General features: G+C 36.1%; 2 protein-coding genes across 2 annotated transcripts; one reads left to right on the forward strand and one right to left on the reverse strand.

Annotated features, from left to right (window-relative positions):
* Positions 1-207: 207 nt before the first annotated feature.
* Positions 208-1,131, reverse strand: LOC122037347. The gene has a single exon (XM_042596787.1). The coding sequence runs from the start codon at positions 1,120-1,122 to the stop codon at positions 379-381; it is 744 nt and encodes a 247-aa protein (XP_042452721.1). The 5' UTR covers positions 1,123-1,131; the 3' UTR covers positions 208-378.
* Positions 1,132-3,585: 2,454 nt separating this feature from the next.
* LOC122037345 (phytochrome-interacting ankyrin-repeat protein 1-like) lies at positions 3,586-9,025 on the forward strand. The gene is made up of 3 exons (XM_042596783.1): positions 3,586-4,202; positions 6,556-6,727; positions 8,556-9,025. Exons 1-3 carry the CDS (start codon positions 4,065-4,067, stop codon positions 8,765-8,767), a joined length of 522 nt encoding a protein of 173 aa, XP_042452717.1. The 5' UTR covers positions 3,586-4,064; the 3' UTR covers positions 8,768-9,025.
* The last annotated feature ends 5,471 nt before the right edge of the window (positions 9,026-14,496 follow it).

Raw genomic sequence — 14,496 nt, forward strand, 5'->3', positions numbered from 1 at the left:
TCTCAAAGCAAGATTTCTAAGGATCTTTGGACAAGGAATGCGACGCCTACAAATGTGCAATTGACAAAAAAAGTACATAATTGATGGATAAATCATCAGAAACAAGATTAGCAATGTCTCAAGCAGTCAAAATGTGATGTTTAGTTAACAATTTTTCTCAGTAGCAATCAGACACTTACTGAAACAGAAATGTATTGACAATTGATATGATTTGCACGAATTTATTCTTCTATTTGCTATCGTAAAAGATCAGATATATGTTTCTTCTATTACATTTTTCTGCACTTGAAAGAAGTAGAAAAAACACTAAGATCGGACACGATTCTCTTCAACTGAAAAGGCAAAAGAAATACTAACCGATCTGTTATACGAGTCGGGTCACTTGAGCTCTTCGTCCTCAGCATCGCTCAGCAAATCATCAACCGAGGCCGAGTTCATCCTTGCTGATGCCTTTTTCACCCACTTCACTATCTTTTCCGTCTCCCGCGTCATCTTCTCCTGCTCCTTCAAAGCCTTCTTCAACTTTCGGTGTTCCTCCTTCAGCGACGGGATGCCTAGCTCGGATAGAATCTCGTCTCCCTTACTCTTCCTCTGGGCCCTCTTTGGTGAGAAACACAGACAACACCTCTGCCGCGGCGGCGAAGGCGAAGACTCCCCGGAGGAATCGGCCAAGAACGAGGGCGAGGAGCCAAAAGCCCAGTTCGATTTCAGTTCCTCCTTCTTAGTCCTAGTAATACATTCGTTCTCGGTAGGTAAAGCATCCTCTTCTCGAGGAATCGAACCATCTGGTTTCTGGGGGTTGACCGTGGGGGCGGGCAAGGTCCGGGCGCGATTCATTTTAGGGGGATCGGGGAAATTCTCCTTATCCTCCCCGTTCTCAGGAGGGAAACGAGGTGTAAGGGCGGTGGAAGGATCGGGGAGAGAATTAGGGAGGGACTTGAGCTTGCGGAAGCGCGATTCGAGATGGGAGGGGAGGAGGTTGGAGTCGGAGAGGTGGGCGGTGTTGAGAGCGGCGATCTGCTCGAGGGCGCAGAGATCGGAAGCCTCGGCGATGATGGCGTCGACGGCCGCGGCGTGGCCATCCTCGCCTATGCCGGAGAAGTGAGGAAAGGAGGAAGCCATGAGAGAGACGATGGGAGATATGCGACCGTTGTGGCTTGTGTGACTTTATTGCGTCCCCTAATAAAAATTTAAGGAATCATTTGTCGGGATATTTTATATATATATATATATATATAATATTACACATTTACCTAATTTTACTAAAAAAGCTTAAATATTAACATATATATTTTTTATTTTATAGTATATAACATTGATAAATCAGTTTTTTACCAAAAAAAAAGAGACGGCCACTTTTTCTTATTTAGCTAAAGGATCATTTTAATTTCAAAATTACCAAAAAAAAAAAAAACACTAAAAATAATATTATTTCCTTCCCACCCTTCTCCACAATCTCCTAAATCCTCTCTTTTACCTATTTCTAATAAATCCTTCTCGAAACTCATGATTGAACGTGATATAATTTTATATCAAGCACACAGTCCATATCAGGATCACTATGAATTTGATATTTTCTCACATTAGGCTCAGTGTAACCATGATATGATCCAATATTAGACCTAGTATGAATTTTATATTTTTTCACATTAGGTCTAGCTTAAGTTTGATATTTTTTCATATTAGGTATATGAGGAGATGTATTAAAAAATAACATTGGGAAAGAAGGGATTTAAAAGATTGGCAGGAGAGATAAGAATGGAATATTTTTAATATTTTTTTATAATTTTAAAATTAGAATGATCTTTTTATAAATAAAGAAATATAACCACTGATTTTAGTAAAAAAAATCGTTATCAAATTCAGCAAAAACGTCCTAAATTTTAGGGATCATAAAAAAACAAGACACTGTTTTTTAAAAAAAAAAATCAAATGAAAGTCCTCCCATGACTTTATTTCAAAAATATCTCTTAACCGAAAATTTGGTAAAAATGCGCCTCAAATTTTTATAGATAATCAAGAGAGTATTTTTTAAAAAAACATTAAATAGGCATCCTCTTGTATTTTCTTTTAAAAATAACCTTTGACTCAATGTGGTAATATAGCAACTAGCAGGTAACTTTTATAATGTATAAAAGCTACTTAATTATAATTTATTTATAATGAATTTAAGACTTAAGATTTATATCGTGTAAAAATTATGTAGTAGCTATTATAATGTGTAGAAACTACTAAATAACTGATACAACATGTTTAATATTAAATTAGGATTTATAATTTTGAATTTAAGATTTAAATTTTAAGATCTTTAAATATTATTATATCAAAATATTATTTATTAATTTATGAAAATATTTAAATTCCATTAAAATTATTTTAAACTGGTATAGAGGCTATTATGTATCCGCTAAATCTTAAATCCTAAATTATAAACATATTCTAAGGGTGTGTTTGGTTCAAGTCATCATGTATAACCTTGGTTATGTGATTACCAAATGCAACAAAAACATAACCAAATATTGTTTGATTTAACTTAGGTAATGCAATAAAAACTTGTTTGTTTGAAAGTTTTAATGAATACCCTAGTTTAATATTTTACCATATTATCCTCAGTTACAAAATCAACTATACATAATAATATTATTATTATTATTATTTATTTAAATTTTTTTTAATGTTTTTTTACTTTTTTTTTTCTTGTATATTTTTTTACTTTTTTATGTGTTTTTTTTATTTTTTAATGTTTTTATATTTTTTATATTATTTATATTTATATTTTTTTTATTTTTTTACATTTTAATTTTAATTTTAAAATTTATATATATTTTTTTACTTTTTTTAATTTTTTTAAATTTAAAAAAAAAAAAATTATAAATTTTTTTTATTTTTAAAATTTTTTAAATTTTTTTAACATTTGTAAAATTTTTATTTTTTTTAAAAACTTTTATTTTTTATTTTTAAATTTTTAATTAACAAAAACCTTAGTTTTCTGAGGTTTTCCGATTCCGGACTGCATGACCCTTTTGCTGACATGTCGGGCATGGAATATTACTTAGGAATCATCGAATACCTAAATCAAATAAGACTTTTGTTGATAACCTTGAATGGATAATCAAGATTATCAAGAATAACTTCAAACCAAACGTACCCTAATAATTATTCGATATTAAGTAGTCGCTAAATCTTAAATCCTAAATTATAAACATGTTCTAGTAGTTATTTCATAACTTTTATTTATATATATATATATATATATATTAAATCTTAGATTCTAAATTCATTTTAAATATAGTGTAATAGCGACTAAGTATTTTCTATATAGTGCAGAAGCTATCCAATAACTTCTAGATCCAATAATATTTTTGAAATAAAATCATAAAAAATTATCCATTTTATTTTTTTTATTTTTTTGTTTTTTTGAAATAGAGCGCTCATCTAATGCCACCATGCGGAATACGACGGGAGATGATCCGGTCGACCCAGGCTAGAAAGCCCACTACATCTTCAATTCAGAACCTGTCGGCCCGCTTGATTCGGTTTTTTTTTCCCACCCACCTATAAATTCTTTTTGTGCGGACGGGGGCAGGGAAAGAATCAATCCCTAGAAATCGGTTTCGGCATGTGGCCGTCCCTTTGATCTCTTGCGTTGCCGAGTTCTCCTCGAACGTTCCCTTCGTTCTTCAGTTCCGTTTAGGGTTTTTCGTGCTATTCGATCGGAGCGAACAGGCGTCTTTAACTATGATTCTTTCTTCAAGTATCATCGCTCCGATCTCCTTCCTCAATAGCCTCCGTGCCTTTGGCCCTGGACTCAATCCTTTCGCACCCTTCGGCATGGGAAACTACTCCGCCTCCCGCTAAATTCTTTTGCTTCCTTGACTGCCCTTGCTATTATGTAAAGCTTCTGCCTTGATTCGAAGTTTGCATCTTCTGTCGCTTACTTGGAAGGACCAGATCTTGGTTCTCTTTTTGCTCAGAAAGAAGACCGTTGTTTCTAGTGGTTTTCTAGAAATAAAACTGTTATTTCTTCTTTTCATTGCGGTGTTTGATAATTGGGATCTTGAGATATGCCTCCTGAGCAGCAGCAGGTGAAGACTCGGAGTTGCTTGTCAAGTAGACATCTTTTCAAGCAGAGGAGCAGGGAAAGGGATGACAGGGGCTGGACATTGCTACACATTGGTGCCAGAAAGGGTGACTTGAAAGAGGTTGGTGTCCTTGACTTGCCGTTCAACTCATCTACTGACAAGTAACTTATTAATTGCTCCTTATACATATAATTAGAAAACTTTTTCTTTTTGGTGTTTTCTGATTTTTGTTATGAATTAATGTGCTTTAACTTCTGGATACTCAGGTTAGTGAGTAATTCCGGTTTCTAGGAAATGGGGAAATTACATGGTCATGCAGCTAGACTTGTCGGTATGGCCTAGTTTTTATTAGCAAATAATTATGCAAAATGTCTAATCGGGGCTTGGATATAGCAGGTGATGCAAGCATGATATTATTTGTTTGATATTCAATATGTCCCTATTGAATAGGTCTGGGAAAGTCAACAAGTCCCAACCTCTTACATTTTTTTTAAGGTAGCAACCTAATTAAACTTCACTTGAAATTTTTGTATTATAAAGTCTAGATGGGTTCCTCAAGTTTTTGGATGGGCAATCCGACTTTTGGATGTGTGTCAGTGTTCAACTTTAACTAAAAACACCATTAAAATGGAGTCGCAATCAGACTATTGGGATACAAGATCAGCCATTCAACTTTAAGTGAAAACAATCTCAACAATGGACCTCAAATGGGAAAACAATTGGAGTGTTTTTGTTCCATTTGATGTTTGGTTACTGTTCAAGTTTAGGTAAATTCATTCAATACATGAATCAAAGACATAATTAAAACTTGTAAAAAATAAACATCTTAGCCATAGGAGTTTGTAAATAACACTATAGTAAATAATTGTGATAGACTATGTCAGAACTCTATCAATTACTTAAAGTGGCTGAATTTTTGTTCATAGTCTATGAAACGACGACAACAACAACAACAATAACAACCAAGTCTATGAAATGACTATTAAATAGAAATTAAACTATATTCTTAACCTGATCAGATATTTTTTTATACTTTACTCATCATAGATGTAGGATTGTTGTATTCTTGTCAAATATTTTCTGTATCATCATGAAACTATTATATCTAGGTACACATTGTATGGATTTTGATAATTCATTTTTTAGATATTATATCTGTGGTTAGATAGATTTCTAGGTACATTTTATCGAAACTTCAGGTTATGGTTCAGAAAATTAAAATAACTATCATAGTTCATTTAACATAACTCTTTACTATCTTTTTAAAATTCTTTGAATATTATAAAATGCATTGATCTGTCGTAGGAATGCGAGTTATCATTAGTTTTTTTTTGGATTGTTTGTTACCGACTTCTGCTAACTTAACACAGAAATGGCTAACTCATATTTTGCTTTTTCTTGCATGTATTTGTATTGTGTTACATGTGAATGATGTATTCTTGCACCTGGTCTGCGGGTTTTTTTCATGTTAATTAATATGGTCATAACAGGATTATATTGGAATGTATTTTCTTAAAAAATTATTTCTTTGATGTTAACTGTTTAAGTTAGTTCTTACTTCTAACAGAAAATTTATCTAAGGTTTCGTGGTCCCATTATGCTACATTGCTACTAACATTAGTGAGTATTTGAATTCCTTATTCAACAAGAATGACCTTATGCAGTATTGATCATCTGTTAGGTGGAATGTGGATATGGATTATCTCTCTGAGTTTAGTTGTGTTTGTGATTTAGAATCCTTGAATGTTCTGTTTCTAAAGTTGAATATATATATATAGAAGTTGCTTCTTGTTACATGAGGATTCAATGTTTCAAGAATTATATTGCAATGGCCATATATTTTCTATGTGAATAATTTTAATTATTTTCATGATATCATTCTTGGTATCTCTTATTGATCTTGGTATCCAAACTTACAAACATCTCCTTGTTCTTATGAAGGATAGAGATCTTGACTTTGGAGTGTTATGTAATTGTTGCCCCTTTAGACTAAAAGAAAAATTATATTATGATATATTCCATTACTAGAAAGGATAAGATAAAAGATATTTCATATCAGAAAGCAATTAGGTGTAGCTCAGATGACATTGACTCATTCAAAGACAAGCAATATATTTTAGAGTTGAATCTATTAAAGTTGGAGTATGAAAAGAAATTTTTTGGTGCTAATAAGAAACTGATATAATTAGTTTGAATAGTGTTGCCTTGCATAGTGCTCAGTAAAGGGAGAAAACTCATGTAGCTGAATTGGTACAAACACCACTTGGTGATGATAATGATGACAATGAAGTGATAGGTATTGCTATAAATTCATCTGCTCGTTAATCATTTATTTTTCAGATCATTGTTTGAAGGTAATAGTGAGCACGAATGTCTTACCAGATCTTTTATTACATCATTTTTCATTAGTAGGTTTAGCCATTATAGCATCAACCTTTATTATTTGATTTGTTGTCACAATTCATCTTTGTAGGTTAAGCATCTTTTGGATGGAGGAATGGATGTCAATGTCACTACTTTCGGTCCCAAGGCTCATGGTGTAACTCCTCTTCATCTTGCTGCACAAGGTGGGCACATCAAGGTTATGGATGAGTTACTGGAGCGGGGTGCTAACATTGATGCACGAACAAAGGGAGCTTGTGGATGTAAGATTTATGTCTTGAACTATAGCCTATTATATTACTATTCCTTTTCATGGTTTTGTAGCTTTTTAACTGTGCCATGCCCCTTTGTCTCAAAATGATAAATGAGCTGTTTAAACATGGATTCTTTCCTTGCTTGGAAACCTATCTGTTATGATGGTTATTTTTCCTTTGGTAGTGTCATTTCTTTTGTCTCCCATGTCTCTCAGACATGAGAACCTAATTTAGGCCCCCATATCAAGTTGTAGGTTAAGAAGGTTGATAGGCTAGAAGAGGAAACTACTATTGATTAGGGCTCAAGTATATTGGGTCAATGGGGCCTAACAAAATTTATCAGTTCTTTTAGCTGGGTTTTTCATGATAGGCTTGTGTCAGAGTGCTCTTATCTGACAGTTAGGTGTATGGAAAGACTACCTATCAAACAACCATTGGGTCATTATTATTGACTTAAAGTTAAGCAAGTATATTATTATTTGCTGTAGTTTATATCACTTTTAGCTTCTCTCAAGTCATGATTGCTCCTAGTGAACTTTTCCTCGTATGTGGGTGTGGCTTAGCTTTTATGTGCCCTTTTTAAATTTTTCTAGTAGGTACAACTGACATTTCTTGTTACTACCCTACTTCCATCTCTCCCCAAACACATAGATCGCATGTAGCCTATTTAGCTGGGAGTTCTAGGGGTGGGCGTAGGTTAGCTTTGGGCTTATTTATAACAAAATATTGATCCAACCTGATTTGGATTCGGGTTAAAAAAAATACCGATATACAAACCTATATCTGATTTTTTTTTTCTTAAAAAAGAAAACTGAAACTAAAATTTTTTATTTTGATTCGGTTTGGTTTGGTTTGGTTTCAGGGATATTTAATTATCAAGGATTTGGGAGATTTTGAATTTTTATACTAGTTCCACTAAACTTTAGAGACGCAAACTATAAGGTGTGATACAAAAAATCATATCATGTGAAGAGTCTAGCAACAGAATTATTAAAAAATATATAAGAAATTTACATTGATACAAACTAAACAAAATTATGAAATTGAATAAAGACCAATAATTCATAAGAACTATATCAGAACAATATGCATTAAGAAAACACCAACACCTATAACTCTAAAGAATTTGTACAATTATTCTTCTTACTAAATATCAACCATCCCAAGTGTGACTAAATGAAAGCTTCAAAGAAATAACATTATTTACTATTTAACATAGACCCTAACTATTTTAAAAGGAACTGTTAAGAAGGGATGCCACAGAGATTTGTGTGGCTAATCTGGAAGAGAGGACAATGAAGGTTAAAAATAATGTGGAATGAAAAAAGGATAACACTGGAAGGGATGTTAGAAGGGAGAAACACAAAAAAAAAAATATCCTTGTGAGATCGTGGAACACAATAGTGATGTTTAAGGGGACATGAAAAGTGGAAGTGGCATGGAGTTGCTGACATTGAAGTAAAAAGTTGGAGGCAAGAGAGGGCAAGGGAAGATGGCAAAGGGTGGATGTTTAAAACTAATTGATCAATCTCGTAAGATCATGGAACAATAGTAGGTGGAACAGGGTCAATTTGATTTGGCTTTGGATATATTGGGTTTTTGCCCACCCACCCACAGTGAATTCTATTTCTTCTGTCGAATATAAAGGCCTCATAATGTATGTGCATTTGACTGGCACCGGAAGCAATTGCAATTGCAAAAATAATAATCTCCATAATCTAATTGGAGATTTTTTGTATTTTGTGATTATATATATTATAATAATAATATCCATCTTCAAGATGTGCTTGTTGTTGTACTAATAGGCTCATTTGTGTACTTTGTTCTGATGAATCAGGGACTCCTCTCCATATTGCAGCCAAGGAAAGAAATAAGAAAGCTATCAAGTTCCTCGTTGAAAATGGCGCGTTCCTGCCACCAGATATGAATGACAACCGGTTCAATCCACCCCTCCATTACTGTCCTGGACTTGAATGGGCCTACGAGATCAAACGCAAGCAAGACGATGGTCTTTCTATTTCTGGAACTTCTTATAGCTCGGAGAGCTAATAAACCTGATTCTGCAAAACTTGCAAGTATCATCATCTCTTAAACGTCCCTTAACTGTTCTAGAGGAAGGATGTAAGATTTGACGACTGTCGGAGGATGAAACAGCTACTGGAAACCTATCAATGTATTTACATTTCAAATAATTCATATCTTACTCTTAAAAGTTTGCTTGCACTTTCTTAGGGATTTTACCCCTGTAATTCCAATCGACTCTTGACAAGGGATCATATTAGTGAAAGGTGTTGGCTATTTAGATGAGTCTCCGGTTTCGATGAACTGAATAATTTGATTACTGAAAAAAAATGTTGCTAAAATATTATCCGCTTCGTGCGATCCTTTCAGATTCCTATTCGTTACAAGGTCTCATGGATCATACTGAAAGGTTTTAGCTTTATAGGTTCTCTTCCATCCATGCTCCCCTAGTTAAAAAACATATTGTTCTATACAAATGTGTGCCATAAGATAAGAATTAGATTTGTTCAACCGGTCAGTTTACCGGTTTATTAGTTCGGGTTAATTTTAGTTTACCGTTGGTTATGCGGAACTAGTTAACCGACTGATATTCTTCTCGATTGAACTGGTTCGGTCGGTTAACCAATTCCAACCGAGAATTGGTGGGCCTAGGTAAGTGGGATGTGGGCTAGTTATTGGGTTTTTTTTTTTAAAAAACAATACAAACTAATTAAAAGAAAACCCAAGTCAAAACTCCTCTCGTGACCCGTCACTTTTTTTTTTTTTTTTTCTCTCTCTCTCTTTCTCTCTGTTTCTCCTCGACTATGTCCAAATTCTCGATTTTTGCCCTAGACGACTGGTAGGCATCGCTGTAGACGTCGAGTCACCAACGTTGTCCAAGAGCAGTCTTCGCCACCCCGCCATCTTGTGCTACTCTATTGATCGGTGTTGGCATGATGTTGTGTTGCCGACGTAGTCGATGATGGTTCGACCTTCTTCCAAGCAAAAGGAACCGGAAGCTCCAATCGCATCAAAACAGAGGCCACCATGGCACCGTCAGTCATCGTCACTGACTCCGTCAGAGCGCACAGAAGCAGTCACACTCACATAGGTAGCCCCGTTATCACTGTAGCAGAAGAATTGAACAAGTTGTTTTCTCTTTTTGAAACTTGGACTTCAAAATAGAAGCAACGTGAAGAATTAATTGTGCTCGATATATTACAGAATGACCCCATAGCAACTGAAGACTCTAACAAGAACATTGAGAGTGACGACAGCTATGGCTCACGATCGATTGAAGATATCAAGAACAAACGAAAAAGAGCTGGGGGTAGTGTTGGTTCTCGAAAGAAGCATTCAGTCGTCTGGGAGCATTTTGAAACTTATATTAATAAAGATGATGGAATTCAAAGGGCAGGGTGTTTGCATTGTAGTTATGTTTACTATGCAGATCCAAGTAAAAATGGCACTACTCTCTGAGGCAACATATTCCTAAGTGTCCAAACAATCCTCTCAACAGAAAGGACTTAAAGGTGTCTAGCAAAGTAAAAGTCAATTTACTGGCTTGAAAATTCGATCAAACCACAATTAAAATGTTGTTTCTTATATGATCATAGTAGATGAGTTGTCTTTTAGATTTGTAGAGGGTAAGGGTTTTCAATACTTAATGAGTGTGGCTTGTCCTTCATTTTCTATTCCGTCTCGGTCTACTCTTACTAGGGATTGTTATAAGTTATATATGGAAGAAAATGATAAATTGACGTCGTTTATTAAAAATGAAAGTGGTAGGATTTATTTGATGACTGATACTTGGACTTCAAAACAAAAGGAATGTTATATGTGCCTAACTGTCCATTTTATTTATACTGACTTTAAGATGCATAAGCGAATTTTGAATTTTTGTCCTGTCTCAAGTCATAAAGGCAATGTTATTGGTGAATTGATTTATAAATGCTTGCTAGATTGGGGCATTAATAATGTGTTCACCGTGACAGTTAACAATGCAAGTTCAAATAACACAGTAATTCTGTATTTGAAAAGAAAATTTATGAATTGGCCCAATTGCATATTAGGTGGGCAGATATCTCATGTTAGGTGTTTAGCACATATTCTGAATTTGATTATCAAAGATGAGTTAAAAATAATAGATGAATCAGTGGAGAATGTAAGGGCAGCCATAAAGTATATTAGAATGTCTCCTGCTAGGATTGGAAAATTCAAAGAAACAGCTTTACTTGAAAACATTGAGTACAAGAAGCACCTTGCTTTGGATGTTCCAACTAGATGGAACTCCGCATACATTATGCTTTCCTCATCTTTAAATTATATTCGAGTTTTTCAATCTTATGCTGAGAAGCATGGTGATATGGTAGTATCTCTAAAAGAAGATGATCATAATGTGCCTTCTAGTGAGGATTGGGCTAATGCAAAGAACTTGTGTGATTATTTGGAATGTTTTTATCATGTCACTAATGAAGTTTCTGCCAGCAAGTATGTCACTTCAAATGATTTAGTATCTTATATTAATGAAATTGATGGTTTGATAAAAGAGTTGAAGAAGAGTCTTGATCTTAACACAAGTGCAATGACATATTCTATGGGTGAGAAATTTGACAAGTATTGGGGGGATGTATCGAAGATAAACAAAGTTATTTTTATGACTGCTGTTATGGATCCAAGACGAAAGTTGGGATACCTTTCTTTCATGCTTACAAATATGTATGAGAAGGATATAGGTGGAACCTTATTTGATAGTGTAAAACGAGCCATGGAGGAGATGTATGATGATTATAAGAGATTGTACGGGTCGGGAGATTCTTCGGTAACTTCATCATCAACTTCTGTTTCTTCAAGTTCATGTTTGTGCAAGAAAAAGAGAAAATATCAAACATTGATTGGAAATGTAGTATCAGAAATCGAAAGTCAATGTTGTAACTGAATCAACTTCATAATTGCAAAGGTATTTGGTTAAGACAGACCATCCATATACAAAAGGGTTTGATATCTTATCTTGGTGGAGGAATAACAAGACAAGATTTCCTATACTTTCTGAAATGGCTTGTGAATTACTTGCAATACCAATTTCTACTGTAGCCTTAGAATCAGCATTTAGCACTGAAGGTAGGGTATTAGTTTATTTTAGGAGTTCTTGAACTCCTAGAATCGTTCAAGTGTTGATTTGTCCTTAAGATTGGTTTCGGCCTGCTGGGTCTACAATGACAGTTGAGGAAAATTTATTAGAGTTATTTTAGTTTTTGTAATGTTTAATTTATATAAAATAAAGTATTAACATATATTTTTGGTTGTAGAATTGAGTCCATCAGAAAAGGATTGTTCTTTCTTCGATAATTTGTAGCGGCTTCTCTCTGTTGGGACCGATTATGTAGCTAGAGGGGGGGTGAATAGCTCAGTGCGCTCATCGTGCTCTTCGTTGCTTGTTTCTTCAAAGATGTGCAGCGGAAAATACAAAGATAACAAACACAATGCTAACACTAAGAATTTACTTGGTATCCACCTCTCAAAGGTGACTAATCCAAGGATCTCGCATGACATAATGACTCTCTTATGAATACCAGCTTTAAAAGTACGAATGAACACAGAAAGAAGAAGAATACAGCACTTAGGAGGTCATAATGGATAAGCCTAACTAACTAACCTTGCTTTGAGTGGCTAACGTTGATCTGAATCGCAGCAAACTTCGTCGGCGATTTTGGAAGGTTGAGATAGGAAGGCGGTCCAAGGCTCTTCAATCGGGGAGTCGATCGCTGCTTTGCGTTGGAATCGGACGGCTCCGCAAGTGATTGCAGTCAGATCTAACGGTCTGGTCGAATCGGATTGCGGTCCAGAGCGGCTTCTCCCGGACGGACCTATCCGAATTACCGAGTCTTCTCATGCCGGCGGCTGAATCCAATGATATGACCCATGCGCGTGATCATGACCTCTTCGATGACTATAGCCTTGATTGCGCTGCTGTCCGATCGATTGTCATGCCGAGACTTGGGGCGTCGAATTCTGACCGAATACTTGGCTTATCCGGGAAGCACTGTTAATCCCGAAGTCTCCCAAAAGTCCTAAGCTCTACAATCTCTGTCAACCATGACTGGTTCATCGATACCATAGCCCAGTGCGTCGACGGGACCACCCTCACCAGTGTCCCACATCTTTGACCGACCCACTGACTGGACTGACTTTCTGTATCCTATTGTCTATCTACCAACCTATTGATGTATGTCATCGTCACGTAGCTGGATTTCCTTGTGGCGTGGCCACCCTCGCTTCAGCCCTCAGTTCACTAGCCCCTCCAGTAGCTGACACCCTGACTCCTGTGCTCAGCAGTTCCCTAGCGCACCTTTCAGCTCACGGGTACTCAGGATACGGCTAGGTTAGCTACGCTCATCAGCTGTTTCCTCACGCCACTTTTTTTCCGCTCTTCACGTGGAGTCTTTTACTTACGACCAGCAGCCTCAGGATTTGGCGCCTTCCAGGTCCTGGAGTCTTCCGGTGCCTTCCGCTATACAGTTTCGTCACGTTTCTCACTAGGTCTTTCAGCCTTTCCGGGGGGTTGCTCACTGGGTCTTTCCATCCTGCGACTCATCTGCTAGCTAGCATCTGCTGGGTCACCACGTAAGGTCCTAACATTGCCACTCAGTCTCGGCCTACTACGGTTTCTCACAATTTTCCCGATATTCGTCAGTCATCGACCTCGGAGTTGACACATAATTGATTCTCTTTTCTCGCTTATAAACATCTTCCCCGACCACGTTGTGAAACCATGTAGTCAAACTCGAGCTTCAAGAAACACGAAACGAGCTTGAATTCTCAACAACCTCGATTCCTTGTATCGTGCACGACGCTGATGCAACCTGTGACAATGCAATCTCCTTTTGTTCGACAAACACATCGTTGTTAGGCTCAGGCTCTATCCAACATGCCATTCTAATGAAGTATTAAAGACCCCATTTCTCCCTCCCCAGGGGCTTAACTTAACTCCTAACTAAAGACTAACAACATAAACCCTAAACCTTTCCCTACATCGCACAAACAGATCAAACATCTTTAGACAACAACTTGTTGCTTTTGCTACTTCAAGTGTTTCAACTCATATCTTCAATCATTAAATGCTCGTCCTTGATGAGCCTTCAGAAGATTTACTCCTTATTATTTCAATGCATGTGACCTTGAACCTTGAGACATGAGAATGAAAGTGTCTATCCAGAGATTAAAGTATTTTCATTTAGTACTGCACGAAACTACGCGAAACTTACCTGACATGCGATTACTTCCAAGCAGTGACTTGGAATCCTAAACCTTTAGGAAACCCAAAATTAGAAGTTTCGAGGTTCATAATTCAATAATGAAACTAAACCTCAACCTAACCTCTACTTAGTCTTCCTTAATCAATCCATCCTTGTTTTCAACACTCTTTATGTATACAAATATATTTTTGAGGGGTTAGGTGTTACCCAAACTAAAGATGGTCGAAAAATGTTGAAATCGTACTTTGATCGCAACCAGCAATCGGCGAGAGTCAGTCCCAGTCGAGTCCGACTGCTTACCGGTTCCGCTTGATTGAATCTTGAATGTCAGTCGAGATCGATGACGAAGGGATCGCAGTGATGGTGGAGCTTCTGCGGATCCGGAGCCGGCGAGCTCATGATTCGAGCCGATTGCGATCGAATCGCCGATCCCTGTCGATCGATCGGTAATGATGAATCCCATCAACCCTAAAAATCTAAACAGAATCTACCAAAAATCCATAATCTTAAAATCGTAGATCG

Source organism: Zingiber officinale, unplaced genomic scaffold (genome assembly GCF_018446385.1).
Source record: "Zingiber officinale cultivar Zhangliang unplaced genomic scaffold, Zo_v1.1 ctg27, whole genome shotgun sequence".
Taxonomy (NCBI): domain Eukaryota; kingdom Viridiplantae; phylum Streptophyta; class Magnoliopsida; order Zingiberales; family Zingiberaceae; genus Zingiber; species Zingiber officinale.

What these genes read in the sequence shown, in the direction of transcription:
- LOC122037347 (XM_042596787.1), bottom strand. Translation starts at nt 1,122, where the DNA reads ATGGCTTCCTCCTTTCCTCACTTCTCCGGCATAGGCGAGGATGGCCAC.
- LOC122037345 (XM_042596783.1), top strand. Translation starts at nt 4,065, where the DNA reads ATGCCTCCTGAGCAGCAGCAGGTGAAGACTCGGAGTTGCTTGTCAAGT. An exon ending in GAAAGGGTGACTTGAAAGAG is followed by an intron (nt 4,203 to 6,555) that starts GTTGGTGTCCTT and finishes TCATCTTTGTAG; the next exon opens with GTTAAGCATCTTTTGGATGG. An exon ending in AACAAAGGGAGCTTGTGGAT is followed by an intron (nt 6,728 to 8,555) that starts GTAAGATTTATG and finishes CTGATGAATCAG; the next exon opens with GGACTCCTCTCCATATTGCA.